This window comes from Hippopotamus amphibius, chromosome 7 (genome assembly GCF_030028045.1).
Source record: "Hippopotamus amphibius kiboko isolate mHipAmp2 chromosome 7, mHipAmp2.hap2, whole genome shotgun sequence".
Taxonomy (NCBI): Eukaryota; Metazoa; Chordata; class Mammalia; order Artiodactyla; family Hippopotamidae; genus Hippopotamus; species Hippopotamus amphibius.
The window spans coordinates 137,801,053-137,818,784 of record NC_080192.1 but is presented as its reverse complement, the minus strand read 5'-3'; the positions used below and the strand labels follow the sequence as shown (position 1 = coordinate 137,818,784).

Sequence of the window (17,732 nt, the reverse complement as noted above, 5' to 3'; positions counted from 1 at the left end):
AGAACCCAAGCAGCCTGATTCCAGAGCTTTTGCTCTCAGACACTGTAATATCCTACTTATCGGAACCCCATCTCTTCCAGCTCAAATTCCTGCTTCTCTCAGATGTTTCTATGACCATTCCAGGCCAGATTGCTTTCTTCCTGTTCTAAATTCTCACTACTAATAACTGGACAATTCATCCGGCATTTACTCCTATGTAATCTTATTGAAAATATACATAAGGTGGTACATTTGTCTCAAGTTTTCGTGGAGTTCTTCAATCTCCTAGTACAGATTTTGTATCCCCACTAAAAGTAAATATTTCTTTCTTATAAATACTCTTTTGCATCTACCACAACTCCTAGCAGTGTTACATGCATAGCAATAATATATAATCATTTTAACTAAATTTATAGAAATGAATTATTTCATTTAATCCTCATTTATGATTATAAATTTGCAGGTAAGTAAACTCTATGAGCTCAAAAAGCACCACTGACTTACTAAATGAATAAATGATTCAATGATCAATAGAAACAGATCCACTGATATTCTCTTAATTCTAAAAGCAGAGCTCTCAAAAACAAATAACAAGAAAACTCTTAAGAACTGGAAATATAAGATTTAGTCAAGATATAAATGAACAATAAGTGAAAGATATAAAAGTGGATTAAGAGGAAGACTACATAGCTAAGACTGTAGCTCTTTCAGCATTTATCTCACTGCTACTGTAATTATCTGTATACATGTCTTCAGAGTAAGAGCACTTTATACCCTCAGTACCTAACTTATAGAAGGATCTCAGAAAAATGATTCAATCAAATAACTAATTAGAAGACTTCTTCACGAAAGGAAGCACTGTGTGACTCTAACTTTTGAAAAACTTCAAAGGAAGAAAATTGTATACTTCAGAAACCAAGTTGTACAATGGCAATAAGAAGAAAAAAATGTGGATATAAGATATGTAAAAAGAAAAATAAAAAATATAGCACATTATCCTCATCTAAATGGATAGAAAAGTAGTATAATTCATGGCATGCATATTTATAATGTTATCTTTAACTGTGTCAATCAATGTAGTGTTCATTAAAGGAAAAAACTGAAACCTTCTCTTCTGTTCCCAGACCAAGCAGCTTACCAGACTTTCTTCCATATTACTAAACCCTACGTGTATTTCTGTTACTGCTGTTGGTGCACTGAATTACAATTATTTGTCTTGCTCCTTTACTAAACTATAAGCTCCTTTAAAGCTTTAGTCATTTTTATACCTTTAGTTCAATACTTGGCACGCATTTAAACCTCACTAAATATTTAATGGATGGATGGATAATGGACAGACTGAAGGATGGATGGATAAATCTGAATAAATGAAAAAAACAAAAACCACCCCAAAACCACAGGGGTATTTACATCTCAAGAGCAATATGCTTTCCCTCTAACTAAAGATTTTGATAATGTACCTGAGATTTATTCAAACATTTCTGATTTAAAGTTTCTAAAATGGACTGTACAACTCCCTATCTTATAGCCATGCCATAAGCAACATCGCAATACGGTAGACCACAGGTGACTCCTGGCCTGTGTGTAGGAGCATAAACAAGCACAAACAAATGTGGAATGTCCTAAGCTTTCAATAAACAAAGAGGCATAAAAGACTGTTTGCTCTGAGATACTGCTGTACAAGGCTGTTTACACTCTTTTCATCATGAGTCTTCTAAGTCTGGGCCAAATTACACTGCAGACCAACAATAATCACAATCGAAGAAATGAAAACCCCAGAAATGAAGAGGGAGAGGCTCTGGTGTCAATTCCACAGGCTGTGATTGGGAATGGTGTAGGTGTCTGCAGTGCAAGTTATTCTCACACATCTCTACTGCTGATGAGTTTCAAAGTTAAATCAGAGATTGTAGGAAGAGAAAGAAAGCAAAACATTGGAGAATTTGAAGGTAATGAGTTTCATTTTTTTTAAGAAAGTGATCAGGGAATTGACCCTGGAAAATTATCTACAAGGAAGAAAACAATATCAAATAAATACCTCTATACCTACATTGCCAGATCACGTTCTATAATTCTCAGATTAAGAAACTGCATACAGATTAATTTACCCCATTACAAATTCATAAACCTATTTAATCAACTGCACACAGAAACTGTCTAGTATACACAGTAAGGTAGCTAGTGAAACTCAGAGATGCGGCTGAATAAACCACAGAACCTAGGAAAGGACAAAGCACATTCCAGAACAACTGAGACGGGAGTTCTACCAGTGAGGTGAACAAACCTAAATGTCTGGCATCCAATAACAAATACCAGGTATGCAAAAAGTAAGAAAATTATGGCCCATAACCAGGAGAATAATCAATTTCCAAGAAACACCAATAACATGATAAGAAGAGTCACAGCAAATAAAAAGACCAAAATCTAACTCCTAGGAATAAAAAATTCAGTAGCTAAGATGAATATCATTAAAAACAGACACTGCAACAGAAAAGATTAGTAAATTTATAAAGACATAATAACAGGAACTATCAAAAATGAAACACAGAGGAGAAAAGACTGAAGAAAGTGAACTGTGAGACAGAATCAAGTGGCTAACATGCAGGTGAGCAGAGTCCCAGAAAAGAGTATGCATATTGGGGATGGAAGGAGGAAGAGGAAAAATACCTAAAGAAATAATAGGCATGAATTTCCTAAATTTAGCACAGTAGATCCAAGAAAGTCAGTAAGCAACAATCAGAATAAACATGAAGAAAACCACATCAAGGTACATCATAACCAAATAGCTTCAAACTAGTTATAAAGAAAATCTCAAAAGCATCCAGAGAAAATAAAACAATATCACAACAAAGCATGTCACGTGAATGTTTTGGTTTCCCATAAACAAATAAAAGTTATTTCTACACTGTAGTGTAGTCTAATAACTTTGCAATAGCATTGTCTAGAAAAATAATGTACGTACCTTAATTTTAAGACACTTTCCTGCTAAAAAATGTTAACCATCATTAGAGCCTTCAGCAAGTCATAACCTTTTTTGCAGCAGTACCATCAAAGACCAGTGATCACAGATCATATAACAAATATAATAATGAAAAAGTTTGAAATACTGCAGAAATTACCAAAATGTGATACAGAGACAAAGTGAGCAAATGCTGCTGGAAAAAAGGGCACTGATAGACTTGCTTGATACAGGGTTGCCACAAACCTTCGATACGTAAAAGATGCAATATCTGTGAAGGACAATAAAGCAAAGTGCAATAAAACAAGGTCTGTCTGTAAATGATCTGCCTGTAGATGGTCTAAGCACGCCAATGAAAAGGCAGAGACGGCCAGATAAAATAGCAAGATTCAACTATATGCTCTCTATAACAAACACACTTTAAATATAAAAAACCAAAATACCATTGTACATCCAGCATTAGAAAAATAAGAGAGGCATTTACTCTAAAGAACATCAGAAATCTGATCTCTGTTAAGAAGAAAAGTTCTTTATGCTTTTCCAGAGTTTAGGTAAAACAGTCCTCATAAACCACTCCACATGTTTAACAGACAAAACTAAACTGCCATGTTACAAGTCATGGTAGTGCTTCTCTTGGTTGAGGTGACCAGAAGAGGGTAAAAGGGGAGCACACAGGGATACACTGGTTATGTCTGCTTCTTAATCCTGTTCACTTTATTAGAGTTTATGAAATTGCCTATTTATGATTTGTTGATTTTCCTATATCTACAAGTCAATAAAAAGTGAAATTTAAAACTTTAACTTCGTTTGAAACAATGCTCAACTTTTTGATTAATAATCTTGAATTTCAGGTACCTAATACCAGAAAAGGGGCACCATCCCAGATAAGAAATCAAAGCATTGGTGTCATCAAGGAGGAATATTCCCTGTTATAATTTTGCATTTTTTTTTATTCATCAGTCTTTTACAAGCCTACTTAATGCACTTGAAACTAAAATATATCTATTATGACATTCCCATCCACATGTACCAAAAACTGCTGCGGCTGCTGCTGCTGCTATAGCCATATCTGCTATTAATACAACGACTGCTGTATACTGAATGCCAGTTATATGCTAAGAACTGTGCTAGGTATCTCTTAGGGTACTAAACCATCACAATACCTCTACAATTTCCCCATTTCATACTTGACAAAACTAAAGTTCAGAGAAGCTAAGTGACTTCCCAAAAGTAACACAGCTAGCAAGTTCAGGAGCAGGACACACCCCATGTTTCTGACTGAAAGCCTCTGCTCCTTCCAGTGTACCATACTATCACTTCTCCACATCAAATATGTGTCAATACCATGCATGTGATCCCAACTTTATATATATATATATATCATGGATTTTTTTCACAGTTATTACATATAGTATCTAAACTTTTAGGATTAAAAAATGGTACACACTGAGGTCAAAAAATTTCTTTAAATAATGCATATGCTTTGTCTACAAAATATCAATGTGATTCTTAATAGGCTTTTACTTATTACAAATACAATATTTAAACAGGAAGGCCTATATCAGAAATTGGAAAAGTGCATTATGGAGTTATTTATATGATAATTAAATATATGTGATAAAGAGATTCATTGCTGTTATGGGCAAGTATTTACATATTAATGAAATCTTGACGGGAAAAGACATTGTGTGATCAAAAAGAATTACAGGGACTATTTCCCGAATGGTAATTCAACTATTCCGAAGATGTTACAATCTACTTAAAGATCCCATGTTCTTAGATGACTGGTCCAGGTATTTAAAGTTTGGAAGAAAATGAATAATGAAAGAAAAATCTCATCTCCATGAAAAGAGTATCATTTGGTATCACTAAGTAATGCTGAATCTAGTAACAGATTTTTAGGCGAATGCATTCGTTCAAATAAAAAACAGTACCTTCTCAAAGATTTTTTAATTTCATATAAAGTTATAAACCCTACATACATCATGCTGTATACCTTAAACTGATACATCAATTATATCACAATAAAACTGGAAGAAAAAAATCATAAACTTTATATTAAGCCATGCTAAAAACATTTGACAATAGCTATATATACACTAAAATAATAATTCATTTAGAATTTTTTTTTTTAATTTCAGGATATATTTCTTCCCTAATGCCTCTCAAATTTTTCCCCAGAAGGAAAGATAAATTTTCTGCTTTATCTCACAGACATGCTATGAGAACTGTATATGAATCATAAAATTCATTTGCAAACTTTTTTAAAAGTTTCATAATCATGAAATGTTTGTCAAATATAAGAGGAAATAAATTAATAAATCATTACATCTGCATTTCTTTAGTACCTCCCAGAGTATCAAATACATAAATTCCAACATACTTTCCAAGGTCCATAAAAATTACTCTAAAAAAATGTTTCTATCTTCATAATCAATAAAATTGCCCTAAATCTATTTTGTTGCTTTAAGTTAATAGAAAGACAAGGACTAAGCAAGTCAAGATCTAAGATGCCCACAGTGCCAGGAAACACACAAACCAATTCTCCCACTGCCAGCCCCAGACCCTGCTCCCAGACAGGGGAGGCTCTTAGGCCTTTCCTTCTGATGCAACCACCAGATTATTCTTGGATTCAGAAACTGCCAGCACACCCCATTCCATAGTGTGCTGCCTGTACACTTCTCTATTGACAGTCACCGCAGAAAGCCACATACTTATTTCAAGCCTAGAATATAAACCAATTTATTGTTCTTTGCTCATAGCAGTTCAGAAATAACCTGCACATGTGGGAATTGAATTTTGATTAGGTAACTAATCAATTTTAAAGGGAAAATAAACACTTTTATGTTTCTCTTGAGAATCAAAAAAATGAATGCAATGCCCCATCTTCCCATAATTACTTCATCATCCAGGCTATAGTTTAGGTGATATTTCATTACAACAACAACAAAAAAAACATGGTGGAAATAGAATGCCCAATAAAAAGTGCTTTTTAAACTTTTCAGGGAAGAAAAAGGAAATCTTTATGGTCAGGACTGGGCTACGTAAAAAGAGAGTCATAATTGTTTACAGGAAACCTCTGCACTCATTCATTTTCAATTAACAAGTTACTTGGGAACATCTTTTGTACTCTGTGACTAAACAATATGTGAGGACTAAGTAGGTGAAACAACTTCAAGTTAAATATTTGTTCAGATGACTCTTTCCTATTCAAACTTCCCAACATCAAAAACATTCAACGGGACTTCCTAGGTGGCGCAGTGGTGAGGAATCCGCCTGCCAATGCAGGGGACACGGGTTCGAGCCCTGCCCTGGGAAGATTCCACATGCCACGGAGCAACTAGGCCCGTGCGCCACGACTATTGAGCCTGTGCTCTAGAGCCCGTGAGCCGCAACTGCTGAGCCCATGTGCTGCAACTATTGAAGGCCACGCGCCTGGGGCCCGTGCTCCACAACAAGAGAAGCCACTACAATGAGGAGCCTGCGCACCGCAATGAAAGTAGCCCTCGCTCGCAGCAACTAGAGAAAGCCCACGTGCAGCAACGAAGACCCAAGCAGCCAATAAATAAATAAAATTATAAAAAAAAAATTAAAAAAAAAAAAACATTCAACCTTCAAGGCCTAGATCAAACTTTACCTCTGCCAAGAAGGCTTTCCTGATTTATCTCCTTTGTAACAGAAAGTAATCTCTCCCATCTCTAAAGCTATCTATACTCCTCCTATGACACAGATTTTAATTTTATGGTAGTTATATCTATACCTAACCTGTCCAATCCTCCCTACCAGACTCTAATTTATCTGTGGACTGGGACCACATCTGACGCATATCTATCCATCTATTTAATCTAATATAATGCCTTTACATGGTGCATAAGTATTCCCTAAATTTTTATTGAAAAAACACAATTTTATGAGAATCATTTACCTTCTTTAAACTGTTCTTTCAATGAAAATGAAATAATATAAAACAATTGAGAAATGCTTCAATTTTTAAATCAGTTTCACATGTACTTATGATTAATTATAAATCTCACTGAAAAAAAAGTTAAAATTCAAAAATCAACATCCACTTTGCAAGAAACATTACAGTAATATGCTTCTTATGGAAGAAAAATTTCCAGAATATCCTTAAAACTATGAATCTAATCTAACAGTAAGTGATTCTATTCTGGTACTCTTTTCTGTTGCCTTTCAAGGAAAAAAAAGAAACAAAAAAAATCAACCAAACGCTAATTTACCTTCTGAATCAAAAGCTGCCTAGAGTCAAATTTGACTTCAATGAAAAAGTTCAAATTATTTCATCTCTGAAAAAAATCACAAACTAATGTAAAATATCAAAACACCACTAATTTGAAACTCGATGTGTAGGAAAAAGTAAACTCCTATCTACCTTTCAGTTGTGAAGAATGGGAATAATGTCATCAAACCTTTTTAAAGGTAAATTCTTTATTTGATTTACATGATTTAAGTTATAAGGTAAATTAATTTGACCTAGATCAAGTTTGTCCTGCTGAAAATTTTAATAAAATGCATATTGATGTTCTGCTTTTATGACATAAATTTTATGTTACAGTACTAGAAAAAGTCTCCATATTTGGCTATTCAAATCCAAGATTTATCAAACAAAGTATGAGAAGCGATATTAGAAGTTCCCTTCATTTGGATGCTCTCTTTATCACCAAAAGATGAAGAAACAGCTCTCCACAGGAGTCAGGCAACAATGATGATGTAACATCCTGTCCTGAACTAGAACTCATCTTCGTCCTTTACTATTTAAGAAATAGTTTTACAGCATAAATAGAAACATGGCCCAAACGTGGTCAGCCAATCCAAATCTTACTTAATTGTGATATTAATTTTACTAAAAGTGTATTATGCCTTGAATACATTATGCCAGTCACAAAAAGACAAATACTGTATAGCCAAATGTGTAAAACAGAAAGTAAACTGGTGATTGCCAGGGGCTGGGGAGAGAGGAAAATGGGGAGTTGTCATTTAATAGGTACAGAGGTTGTTCCCCAAGATAAAACAGGTTCTGAAAATTGGGTGCACAGCAATGTGAATGTACTTAACACTACTGAACTGCACACTGAAAAATGGTTAAGATGGTAAATTGTGTATGTATTTTACAATTTTAAAGAAATTTTTAAATAAAATAAAAAGTATATCAAGGCCAAATGGTCCTAATGGTCCCCATGCTTAACACAGAGTCAAAAGTATACAACACCAAAAATATGATCCACGAATACACTAAAAGTATATATATATTCACTCTGAAGACTGTAGACCACAACTAATATATCTCCTTGCTTGCAGTATGAAAAGTCAGACAGGTTTCCTTTTCAGATTGTTTCAAAAATAATGCTTCTGCATAAATAAATTTTACTTACTTTGCTACATCAACCCCTTGTATTTTCCAAATTTCTTCATATAACTACCATTCATTCATCCAACAGTCATTAACCATCACTGCATCCATCAGTATATTCATAGCATTTGATTGTAAGATATATGTTAGTCTGGTCATAAAAAACAAAACAAAACTGTTTTGCTTTGTTTTAAACAAAAAAACTTGCCACAGGATACTAGCAACCTCTGAAAACAAAAATATCCTCTAAATTGGTCACCCAAAGGCCTTCTAGTCCTGGGGGAGTGACAAAGACTTATCAATGAGGAGAGAAGGATGCAAAACGTATTTACCCGATGACATTTCCCAATGAAAAGTGAAAATGGGAAAATTCCTGGGGACCCTGGATTTTTTGTTGCATTATAAAGTAGGGTAGGGAGGCACCAAAGGGACAAAGGCCTGAGAAAAGCAGAAATGATTTAGCGTTAGCAAGGGAATAAAATGCCAGGGACAAACACACAAGGTAAAGTGTGCACAGCACAAAGAGGACCAGGGTCTACAAGTCACAGGGAGGAAACTTCTGCCAATTGGTTTGTCACACAATTTATCAGACTGTTTTGCAAGGTTGTTGTAAATGAAGGCAGGGGGATGTGCTTTTTACACTCTAGGATAATAGCAGTTTCTGAATATGAGACTCAGTATACACGGACCTAAGATTAGGATGACATCCTATTCCATTTAAACAACTGGTGACTTAAAACTGTTCACTCGGCCACTTCTTATTTTCAGCCTTAATGATATGTCACATAAATTGCTGTGGAACTAAAGGTAAAGAGTGAACAGAAGTCAGTAAATAATACAAATAATCGCAAACTCTGAAAAGAAAATGGAAACGTCTAAAACACATTTTCGTAGTTCACACAAGCACAGCCCATCTGCATATTACAGAATGCTTTCCACAGTCAAAATTTCAATCATCAAATAATCTAACTAAACTTAGATATCCACAAGCAAACAAAATGCCAAGTTACTATAGAAACAGCTTTTCAAGGATGATAAAAAGAATGAGGTGTTCTGGAAACTCTATTTCCATCAACAGAGGTTTGCCACTTATACTATAAAATATTTTAAATATTGCAAATAATTTAAATATCCCAAAATACACTAAATATAATTCAATCTTTCCTTGCTGATTCTGGAGGCAATCCAGGAATATAAATATTAGTATCAGTTGTCACTGTCTAGCAAATTTATATGTCAAAGAACTTCATGAGTGACAGATACTGCATGACAGAAGTTATTTCCATATATTAAAAGTAAATGAAGTCTAAATGCAATGTGGTACCCTAGATCAGATACTGCAACAGAAAAAGAATATTAGGAGAAAAACTGGTTAACTCCAAATAAATATGTAGTTTAGTTAACAGTATTATACGGTCAGTTCTGCTATGTTTTCAAAATGCAAATTGTTTCAATAAATTACTGTATTAGGGGACAACTTCAGCATAAGAAATTTCACATTTGCTGACACCCAACTCCATCCACAAGAAACATTAGGCAAACACAAAAAACTGCGCTCAGCTGACCCAAGCACGTCAGTCCACGTGTGCGTGCACACACACTCCCCAAACATCCAGCAGTGCCCTCAGTTCTCAGAATATGTCAGGAGCCAGTCCAGTCTACATCTAGGGCTACAACTCTGCACTCGGATTCTAATCACCCCCTTCCTCCACTTCCCAATAACACACAAACTGCAACTGCTCCAACACTCACTTCCACACGCAGGCTTTTTCAGGTCTTTGTCAAGGTAAAGTGCCATATTTTAGTATTGGGTTGGCCAAGAAGTTCATTCAGGTTTTTCATGACATCTTACGGAAAAACCGAATGAACTTTTTTGGCCAATCCGATACTTAATGTTTCTTAGTCATTTAATACATGTAAAATTATAGTACAATTTTTTTTACATTCTTAACTTTGTTCCACTAACCCCATTCTCCCCATAAGCCCTGTGGTTCTCACTGTACAATTTTGCATAGTGCAGTGATTTTTAGGAATGCATATATCATGTTATATGCAGGACTATTCTAGCAGTAATTTCTTAGTTTTGACAAATGTGCTAAGATTATGTAAGAAAGAAGAGGAAGGGCTTCCTAGGTGGCACAGTGGTTAAGAATCCACCTGCCAAGGCAGGGGACATGGGTTCGATCCCTGCTCCAGGAAGATCCCACATGCCGTGGAGCAACTAAGCCCGTGCGCCACAACTACTGAGCCTGCGCTTTAGAGCTTGTGAGCCACAACTATTGAGCCCATGTGCTGCAACTACTGAAGCCCACGCACCTAGAGCCCATGCTCTGCAACAAGAGAAGCCACAGCAATGAGGAGCCCGCCCACCACAACGAAGAGTAGCCCCCACTCACCACAACTAAAGAAAGCCCACGCACAGCAAAAAGGAGACCCAACACAGCCAATAAGATAAATAAATAAATCAATTTAAAAAAAAAAAAGAAATGACAAGGAAACAACTCTAAAGTTGCATAGCCTCTACAGTACTCAGTTGTCTGCAAACTCCTCAAAGCAGGTGATACACTTGAGATAGAAAAAAAAAAAAAAAAAAAACGAAAGAAGAGGAAGCTAGGCAAAGGGTATATAGTACAGAAGGTGTATTTCTGTACTATCTTTGCAACTTTTCCATAACTATAAAAATATTTCAATAAGGAGTTTAAAATAATAATTATATTTTATTCTTAATTAGCATGGGATAATTATTATTAATTATTATTAATTAACATCCCACAGCCTTAGCATGGGATTCTGCATTAATAATCATTCCTAATGCTTAAGAAGCAATTATTTGGTGCCTAGCACTGTTCCCAGTGTTTTATATACATTAACTCAGTCATTCTCACAAGGCCATGAAGCAACTGCTATAATCATCCGCATTTTACATGTGAGAAGACTGAGGTGCAGTTAGGAAATGTGTCCAAGATCACAAATCTAGACAACTTGGCTCTAGCTAGAGTCAATGCCCTTATCCCTCTGCTGAATTACTTCAACAGACAACTGTTTTGAATACAACCTCTTAAACTAGACTGCTTTCATCACTCTGGAAAGGTTTTACCATAAAACAATAGGCATCGATGAAAACTCTAAAACTTTCTAAAACATGCTATAAACATCACAAATACTAAAAGTTAAAAAATATATTTTTCTTTCACCAAAAAAAAAAAAAAACTCTATTACCACAAATTGTGAAAGCTAACAAAGATGGTAAGAAATGTCACTTTTGTACTTTAAAACTAAAACAGTCAAGTAGAATATAAAATGTAAATGTTTTACAGCAATGACAAAGTAAGGATAGGAAGCTAACAAAAAGATGTATCACCTACGACAGATAATATAATTTCAAAGTTTTATACAACTTGGTCACATTTCATCAATGTCAAACACACATGATGATTTAAGAGTGACAATATAAAACACCAGAATAACACAAACCAAAGAAGTTTCCCAGCAATGATGATCATAAAATTTGGTTCAATAGAAATTAATCAAACTGGTTAAAGGCCAAGGCAAACATTCTGCCAAGGGGATCTCAAAACAGAGTAGATGAAAGGTCAACAATTTGGCTGATCAAAGGTAGGAAGAAAATAAAGCAGGAAAGGAGGATTTAAAGTGAGGGTAAAATTGTAAATTGAACAGCCAAGGAAGATCAGATAAAGTGGAAGAGACAAAAAAACACCCATGTAATATGTTAGGTATAAGTGCTATGAAGAAAACTCAGACAAGGGTAAAAGAGACAGGAGGGAGTGGAGGCAATGGGACAGGGTGGTTGGGGAAGGCCTTTTTGAAGAGGGAGACTTTGAGCAGAGACTGAGTCACGTCAAGACCCAGGAGGACACACCCGGCGGGGGCACAAGAACCTTGAAAAGCCCTTGGGGTCAAGGCGGGGGGGGGGGCTGGCATGTTCATGGGACAGCCAGCGTGGCAGAGTGGAGAGAGCAGGGCACTGTACCAAGTGTCCCGACAGCAAGCTGCAGGTAGTAGAGAGCTACACAGCCATTCCGCGTTTGGGAGCCCTGCATTTAGAGCTTAGTGACTTGTTTCCAATCAATTCAACAGATGATTAAAGTCATTATTACATGCAAAATCCAAGTTGGGGGGCTGAAGAGAAGATAAAGCCGGGTGAAATATAGGCTCCGTCAATGAGCAACGCATACGCTCACAGAAGAACAAGGCATGCACACAGAAAGTTCTACAGCTGTTCAAGGCAGTAAACAAGAAAGTGACAAGATTATTTCATGAGCTGGCAAACGTAACTGAGGAGAAAAAGAGAGAAAGCAAAAAAGGCTGAAGATTTAGAGTCTTCAACTCGTCTCTCCCTTGGTTTGAAAGCATGATGCTGTAAGCAGTAACTTCTGTTCATGTGTAAAGCATACCTGACGACTCCTGCTAAAAAGGAACCGTGTTTGCTCATTTCAAACCCCCACCATAGCGACAGGCAGGCAGAAGGGACTCGGTCAATGGTGAGCAGCTCCAACCACCAGACCCAAAGCTTCCAAGTGATTTGAAAATGAATGCCAAGTACTCAAAGAATATATTTCCTCAAAAGCTAAATAAGTCTTGTGAGTAGGTCTTATGGATCTACATGTCCATTAAAGGAAAACTTTGAATAGGGCAATAGAGTACAGGCTTCAACTATGGGCGAATACAGCAATTGAATCTTTAAGGCAGTAGGAGCCTTGGTGAAACATTACCTGGACGCCTCCCATGTTAATAGGTGAAAGTATATTCGGTCGCAATCCCTTCAGGACATCCTTTCATCTCTTTTGTAAATGGGCATTAGATGTACCTAATTTATCCAATTAGCAAACAACTTTAGAGAACCCACTACACAAACACTTAGGCCCTAGGGATCTAAAACTCAGGAAGAGATGGCCTCCGCCTTGAAGAATTAGTTTAAGGCTGGGTGTTTATTAAAGAAGGGAACAAAGGGGAGAAAGGCAGTAATAAAAAAATGAATGACTATAATACAAAATAAAAAGTACTATACTGCAAGAATGAACAAAGAATTGTGAGAATACAGTGAAAGGAATAATGACTGGAGACCTCACAGAAGAGGCTATGCCTGAAACACAACTGTGGTTTTGCTTAGCAGTCACATAAAATTATAAGGAGATAGAGACATTACTATTAAAACCTATTGTTCTTCCTTGCTCTTTCTAACTATAGCAAAAATATAATCAACGTGAAAGACTTTCTTGAGAAACAAAGATTAACCCAGAAAAATCGATATTTTTTCAATACATTTAAAACGAGTATAACTTAAGGACTCACAAGAAGTCAGACTCTTTTCAAAGTTTGTCTAAGCAATACATCCCACAAGAAAGATTTGAAATAACATCTAATTACCCTCTGATACAATGATATACTTAAAGTATTTATTGCAACTTAAATCAGTTATGGCAGGCCCCATAAAGGAACCATAGGGCTTTCAAAGATAACATACAGCATTGGGAATTGTAAAACTATTCTGCAAACCAATTCTGAAATTTCAGGTTAAAAGCAAATGTTTATCTAAGCAATCATCAGAAGACAATGCAAATAAATGCGTTCAAATCTAAGAAGAAATTACCTTTAGAAAAAACGGTAAGAAAGTGGCCCTTTTCTCTACACTAACAATGTACAGTAGAAAAAGTCATTTCCATTCAGATTAGATCTATTTTGCAAATAGGCAGAAAATAAATGAATTATATTCTGAAGTATTTATAAATACATATTGATAAAATGCATTTACTTATCAGTATTCAGATCTAAAAGAAACTAGTTGAAAAGTGCATCCCAAGCTTCTTTTTGCTCACTTTTATCGTAACAAAGAACTACATTTTTAGTACTAACAGTAGTGCAAAATAGGGAGTGTACAACTTCTATTTTTAGAGCTTACTGACCTACGACTCTAAATAAATACAGGTTCAAATCCTGGCTGCAATTACATAAAGTTTAATGTGCTATCAAACCTTTGTAAATCTCAGGTTTCTATAATAACTGAGATAATATAAAAAGTGTTTGGAAACCGGATAAAAGTATGTGCCAAATACACAGTAATTATTGTGTAAAGGCTGGTCATCATCAACACCTAAGCCTATGCAGGGGAGGTGCAGAGGAGGAATAAGGATGCCAAATGATCCCCAATTCCAGTCACGTCCCGCAACACTGTTAGCTGTCAGTAGCTAAAGTTTGTAACAATGATTTCAATCAGAACTGTCATAATCCCTTACAGTGTGTTTTATAGTTTACAAGCAGATTTCATAAAGATCAATTCACCTATTATAAAAATATGCAATATGAGTAAGCAAGATGGGTACTCTCAACTCATTTTAAAATTCGACTAATTCAGAAAGGATAAATCATGCAATTAGTGACTGAGCCACATTTACTAGTGGGCTAGTTCACTGGATGTACAAGGTCTCACAAAGGGACATATTCTTGCCTTCTGCCTCTATGCAGTCACCAACAGTACCAAGGTATACTCTGCACTCCTCTCTGCTCCCAGGTGGCACTCAGGCCTGGGGCTAATAACCTGCCCATCTTTGAGCTACACACTGAGGCAAACACAGCTGAGCCTTGAACAACAGGGAGGATAAGGGTGTCAACCCTCTGCACGGTCAAAAACCCGCATACAACTTATAGTCAGCCCTCTGTATATGTGGTTCCTCCATAGACCCAGCTCCACAATCTCAGATTCAGCCAACTGAGGATCATGTAACCTTGTAGTATCTGAAAAAATCCACGTGTAAGTGGAACTGCACAGTTCAAACTTGTGTTATTCAAGAGTCAACTGGATATTCTCTTTTCTTCATTCTCAGAAACTGATGCTTTGGCCGTTGGAAGCCCAGCAGATGGTACAACTGGGTCTTAATGGTTCCACTGATCTTAGAGTCTATGTCACATGTCACAAACCAATTATCAAATAGCCCTGAACTGAGATAAGGAGCATCAGTTTAACAGGAAAGAGAGAGACTCTGATTTCCCACTTGTCTTTGTGCCTCTGGAATTTCACAGGGAGAAAAGGTTGTTGACACAAGCAGGATCCCCAAGACTTTCCTGGGTTTCCTGGACCTACTACCTAATATTGTCAGAACTACACTTCAATTTCTAAAAGACACAATTAATTCAAACAGACATTATCATCCTAAAACTGCTCTTAACCATAAAACAGTCCATAGTGAGTAAACAGCCATCCATAAAACCAGAAGACTTTTTTTTTTTTGTAGCAGGAAACTTTCAAAACAAAAAAGGGAAAGTTCATACTCCTTAAGTTAAAGTGACCCTGTTACACTAGACACATTTTTAGTTTCAGGATCACTTAAAAATAAGTTAGAAATAATTGTATAATCAGAAAAAAAATTTAAATAGATTACACTAAAAAATTTTTTTTAATTTAAGATGTTTAGCATGAAACAAAAATTGTTATTTTAAAAAAAGGTAAAATTCAGTGAACACAGGACGTACCAAGCTTCAGGCAGCAAAACAGAATATTCGTGTGGGGAAGTGGTCTCCGGGAAGTTGGAGAGAATCGCGAGGCGATGAGGAAGCAGGTCAGATCCATGGTAAGTGAACAGGATTTCGAGGGCTTGTACGTTACTCTCCTGCACAGAAGGCAAGGGGAATTATCTAAGGTGAACTCTAGAAATAAAGGAGTGATTTTGTATGACATCATCAAAACCATTTTTATGCACTTCTGATATGAAGTATTTTGAAATATTCCCGATTTTTCCAGGTCTGTATCACATTTCTCAATCTCATGCCCTAAAAATTATTTTTAGAACTAAGACTGATGAGTAAAAAAATTTTTAACATGATTCTACTTTCTCTACATTTATTAATATTACAACCAAAAAAAGGAAATGTAATAATATACACATGCAATAACATTAACTGCCTGGCTCAAAGACTTACAAAGTCTTAATGACTATAACTGTTTTATTTACAAAAAAGAAATTACCCGAGCATAAGTTCTTGCTGAGAGAACAATATTCTGATTTCTGAACTTCTTAAAGAACTCAGCATCATATCTCTGTTCAGATGCATGAGGCACTCCGAGGATTTCCTGAGGGGAAACAGTGATTTAACGGCAAGGCTTTTAAATATGGGTGACAAAAGAATATTAAAAACCATTACAACTCTGCCTCTCTAAATAAATAAGGCCTGAATTAATTAAACTCTCCACTGTTAACTAAAGTATTACATCTGTATGCTTGCCTTTATTTGGAAAATGGCTATATTTATAAATGCCGTAAATTAAAAAAAAAAAATCCAGAAGTAAATGAAATAGGCAGTAAAATTAATTACAGTAGGGCAATCAAAATATACCACCTGATAAAAACAAATAAGCAACAGTTATACACGGCTGTGTACTATGGGCACCTGTCACATCTGTATGAGAACTTTAACTTTACTGCTGCTGGAGTGATCAATGTAAATTGCAGACTGAACCATTCATTCTTTAATCAGATATCTATTAGCTGTCAATTATGTGCTAAGGGCACTGTGATAGGCAGCAGTGGTACAATAAACAATACAGCTTCCCTGCTCTCCAAGCAGCTCAAAATCTAGCAAAGAAGACAAGCAATAGGAACAGGTAAAGGGCAACATAAAGGAAGGGTGCTAGGACCAGCCCTGAGGGGACAGGGAAAGCCTCCCAGAAGGCGCACCAAAGCTGAAATATAAAGAACAAACAGGAGTTAGCATGGCAGCCGCAAGTGCCGGGCTCCCCACTGCAGTGGATGACCTCAAGCTTGCATCTCCCGTGTTTATGCTAAAACCCAGATACCTAGCATGCTGGCTTTCACATAATAACTAATAAATATTTGTTAACTGCATTAACTTACTGAGGTAGGAAAGAGGCAAGAAAGAGGATGTTCGGAGGAGATTCTTGCTTCCTATTTATTTAGACAAAATACTTACCTTCTCTAAGCCTCACATCCATAACATTGAGAGGATAACAATACCTGCTTCAAAGGGCTGTCAAAAAATGATCTGAATTAAGTACAAAAGACTCTGGTTGACAAATAGTAAGTCCTCAACAAATGTGTTGGTATTTTCTAAGGTATTCTCGTATCTGTTGGTTTCTTCAACAAATATTTCCTGGGCTCCTCAACCAGCCAGGTCTTGTTCTGAGCTCTGGAGATATTGCCGCAAACAAGACAAGACCCTTACCCTTATGGAGTGTCCCTACTTGCATCCCCCCATAGTAGTCCCACAGCCCCTAAGTCGGCCTCCATTTTTTTAAGGACTAGTTGAAGTGTCAATTCCTACACACGGTCTCCAGGACAGCCCCAGGAAAACATCATGTTCTGCTCCGCAATGCTCCCTCATCAACCCTTCACATCTTCTTTATCCTCACTCACTGCCCACACAGTGAGGGCTCCACAAGGATTCTTCCCTGTTCAT

At 36.3% G+C, this 17,732-nt stretch overlaps 1 protein-coding gene across 2 annotated transcripts in view; it reads right to left on the bottom strand.

Annotated features, from left to right (window-relative positions):
* Positions 1-17,732, bottom strand: part of NBAS (NBAS subunit of NRZ tethering complex) — a 320,076-nt gene that overhangs the window by 210,809 nt on the left and 91,535 nt on the right. For both annotated transcript variants that reach the window (XR_009054733.1, XM_057742162.1), the window contains exons 20-21: positions 16,285-16,389; positions 15,792-15,928 (exon numbers count right to left, since the gene is read on the bottom strand). Coding sequence is in view for 1 of the 2 variants with exons in the window: in XM_057742162.1 (XP_057598145.1) it covers positions 15,792-15,928; positions 16,285-16,389 (242 nt within the window). In the remaining variant the exon portion in view is untranslated. The remainder of the gene's footprint in view (positions 1-15,791; positions 15,929-16,284; positions 16,390-17,732) is intronic.